Source organism: Meleagris gallopavo, chromosome Z (assembly GCF_000146605.3).
Source record: "Meleagris gallopavo isolate NT-WF06-2002-E0010 breed Aviagen turkey brand Nicholas breeding stock chromosome Z, Turkey_5.1, whole genome shotgun sequence".
NCBI classification, from domain to species: domain Eukaryota; kingdom Metazoa; phylum Chordata; class Aves; order Galliformes; family Phasianidae; genus Meleagris; species Meleagris gallopavo.
In genome coordinates, this window is record NC_015041.2 from 25,515,922 (window position 1) to 25,519,179 (window position 3,258).

A 3,258-nucleotide genomic window follows, 5' to 3' on the forward strand; every position below is an offset into this window, starting at 1 on the left:
AGCGCGGAGAAGGGCGGTTCGACTCCGAACGGTGCGCCTAAGGCCCGGAGACCCTATCACTGCTGCCACCATGGTGAAGGCTGGCAGGAAGGGATGCAGCTGCCCGGGCTTCCTGAGGAAGAACTGGCTCCTACTCAGCACGGTGGCCGCCGTGCTGCTGGGTAAGTGAGGGAGCGCGAGACGGAACGCGGTGCCGTCATCCTCCGCCCGGCCCTGCCTGGAACGAGCCAGACCGGAGCTCGAGCAGAGCTAGCGAGGAGCGCTCCGCGGCAGAGGGGCTGGACAGTGTGCGGTGTGGGACGGCGGTCCCCCGGCTCTTGTTACGGCCGGTGCTGATGGTTCTAAAGGCAGGCGTGGAGTCGACCGCCCTCCCTTGGCGACGAGGTGCCGGGCGGGCTGAGGTGCGGTGTGCAGCCGGGGCGCAGTGTAGCTCTGCCTATGGAGAATAGGTCTGCAGTGACAGGGCGCCGCGGCGGCAGGCTGGGCCTGGTTCCCGTGCATGCATCGACATAAAGTCTGGTGACTAGCAGGGTAAAATTGTATAGGGAAAACCCACGAGAGCACTACACCGAGGGGAAAAATGGGAACTGTTTGTGCTGGGCTGCTGTGGATGTCCTCAAGAGGCCTGTGATGGGCTGAGCCTTGGGCTGCCTTTGCATAGCTAGTGACAGAAGGCACACTGCCTTGTGAGTACAGTTGTGAGTGGCCTGTAAAAGAAAGCTGAAGGCCTGTGAATGAGGACTGTCCATGAAGAGCTAACTGGACTCATGGGATTTAGCTCGGCTGACAGTGCCTTCAGTTTGATACAGGCAGGAGCCTCACTGCAATTGAGGCTGCTGCAGGAAAGCATTATAACAGCTGCAGGATGGTCTGAGGGGCCAGAAAAGCTTGGCAGTGGCAGACAGTTCACAATGAGGTTCTCTGGGATGTTCTTTTAAACATAGAGTTACTCCTCAGCTTGCTGGCAAGTTTCTGAAGGGGTAAGTTGAATGCTTTCTGATCAGTAGATGGGCAAAAGGGTCCAGTGAATCTGACAAAATGACTAGGACAGAGACACTTTCCCTTATGGTGTAAGCCACAAGCCTTCTTTTTACTTTCTGATGATTATTTTTATGCTAAGCCAGGAGACCTTGTTTTACATGATTGCTTCTGTAGGGAAGGACTGCTTTAGATGCTTCATTAATGGCACTTGATGGCTTTGGATGCTTCTGTTTCAGATGATGTTTCTGCTGATTAGGGTTCTGTCTGGAAGTTTGGAAGTCTGTCTGAGTGTTTTTATTCAGGAGAGAATTATTGTTTAGGAGTTCCGCTCAGCCATTTATAAGCTATGGTCAGAGATGTATGTATATGTATACATGTGTTTTCCTCCACACATTTAGTATTCAAAAGACCTCCTTTTATTTTTGCCTCTTTAGTGAGTGGAAATATATCTGTAAGTTCTGAATACGAAGCACAAAGAGATTACGTTGGAAACCTGTCTGTAACAACTGGAGATGTCTATATGTTTGTTTTTGTGTGCAATCATTTTTTCATATGCTCTTGCCAGGTACTCTGTTGTAAGCTTACATGCTTACTTCCCAGTTACAGAAGTAGACAAAATTTGCCTCTCACCCTCTTCAGTCGGTGTGGGTAAACTACCAAGCTAAGTACCACAGAGCCCAGTAATGTGGGAGCTCTGACGACAGTTTGCTTCTAATCCCACTAATCTACTACCCAATGGATGTTTGTCTTGAGATAGTGATGGGCATCCAAATTCATAATGTGTCTTTGAACACTTTACCTGCTACACCATAAGTATAGTTCAGAACTCAGGGGAGCTTTATGATGTGGCAGAGTAAGTTTCTATAAAAATTCTTTGTTTTATGGACCAAATTACATTTTGCAATGAGGTATGTATCTGTGTATTTTTAGTATTTCTAAAAAATGAAATAAGTTAAATCTTTATAAGGATGGCTTAGTTGCATTGCATGTCACCTTTTACAGCTTTGGGGTTTATAATGTACTCAGACTCTACAAACACTTTCTAATTACATACTTGTGCTTTTTAAATATATATTGGGAAATTTCTTTGAGATTTATTGATCAGTGTAATTTGAAGCAACTGTGTTTGTAGGCAGAAGAGTATAACTTATTGTTTTGGAAGCAGAAAATATATTCAGACTTTCCAAAAAAATATGCATCAGTGAGGACTAGAGATATCAGATATACTGTATTGCGTAAGTGTAATGCAAAAGCTGTCCAACTATACTGCAAAGTGTCTGATAATCCAGCACTTTGATGATATCATGCTCAGCATCTTAACAAGGTATGTCTCTCCTTGCTAGTAGCCTTCCTATGCTGAAATTTTTTTCTGGTTACTTTTTGTTCTCACCTCTGAAGAGGCAGAGACCTCTCCTAACTCCAAACAGCTATTCCTTTAGGAATAGTTACATTGTAATTACATTTGAGACATTTTATTGTATGCCCGCTATTTGCATTTTTGAAAATACTAGACTTTATTTTACAAAGCTATCTGAAGGGGGAAATGATTTAAAGTCTGTACAGAAAATATCTTAGCAGTGTCACATCTTTTTGGTGAAAGCACTAAATACATTACTCAAAGAAAATACCAGTTGATATTTGATTGCATGTTTCTCTTACTTTAGTAGAAATTCTGTTTCAGATCACCAAACTAAATGATGAGGGCCTCTGAAGTCCTGTTTGGAGTTTGAAATTGACTGAATTTCAGATTCATGGCTACTATAATTCAGGGATTTGTATAATTTCAGCAAGAGATCTGTGTGAGTACTGGATCTCAGATATTCATTTGTTCTTAGTACATAGTTGAGGTATGCACTGGATCCTCTTTGTTGACTGGTGACTCAGGGATGAAGGTTGGGCTCACTTGCATCTTTTCTGTCTCACTTATCTTCCCTAGGTGTCGGAAAGAGAGGTGCATCAGAGTAGCAGCCTCATGTAGCTAACTGGAGAGATGTCTTAATGTCTTTTTGTTCTATTGACCTTACTGAAGCTAAGGCTGTTGGGCTCACAAAAGCAATTTACAAGTCAGATTGCTTCAAGGCTTCCTCTAACAAATAAAGTTATATTGTTTCCAAATTATACAATCAAATCAGGGAAAAACATAAATATCACTGAAATTTACTCACTCTGAAACAGGTTTCCAAAGAATGATTGAAAAGGCACAGTTTAAGACACATTTCATAAGATTGTCATCTATTTTTTATTTTCACTTTGTTTCCAAGAGATCACTACTGAAAC

The 3,258-nt window shown here is 43.2% G+C and overlaps 1 protein-coding gene across 1 annotated transcript in view; it reads left to right on the top strand.

Annotated features, from left to right (window-relative positions):
- Positions 1-6: 6 nt before the first annotated feature.
- SLC1A1 (solute carrier family 1 member 1) overlaps positions 7-3,258 on the top strand; it is a 53,429-nt gene continuing 50,177 nt past the window's right edge. Inside the window, 1 exon segment of the mRNA XM_010725627.3 lies at positions 7-161. Within this exon segment, the coding sequence (XP_010723929.1) occupies positions 71-161 (91 nt within the window). The 5' untranslated portion in view covers positions 7-70.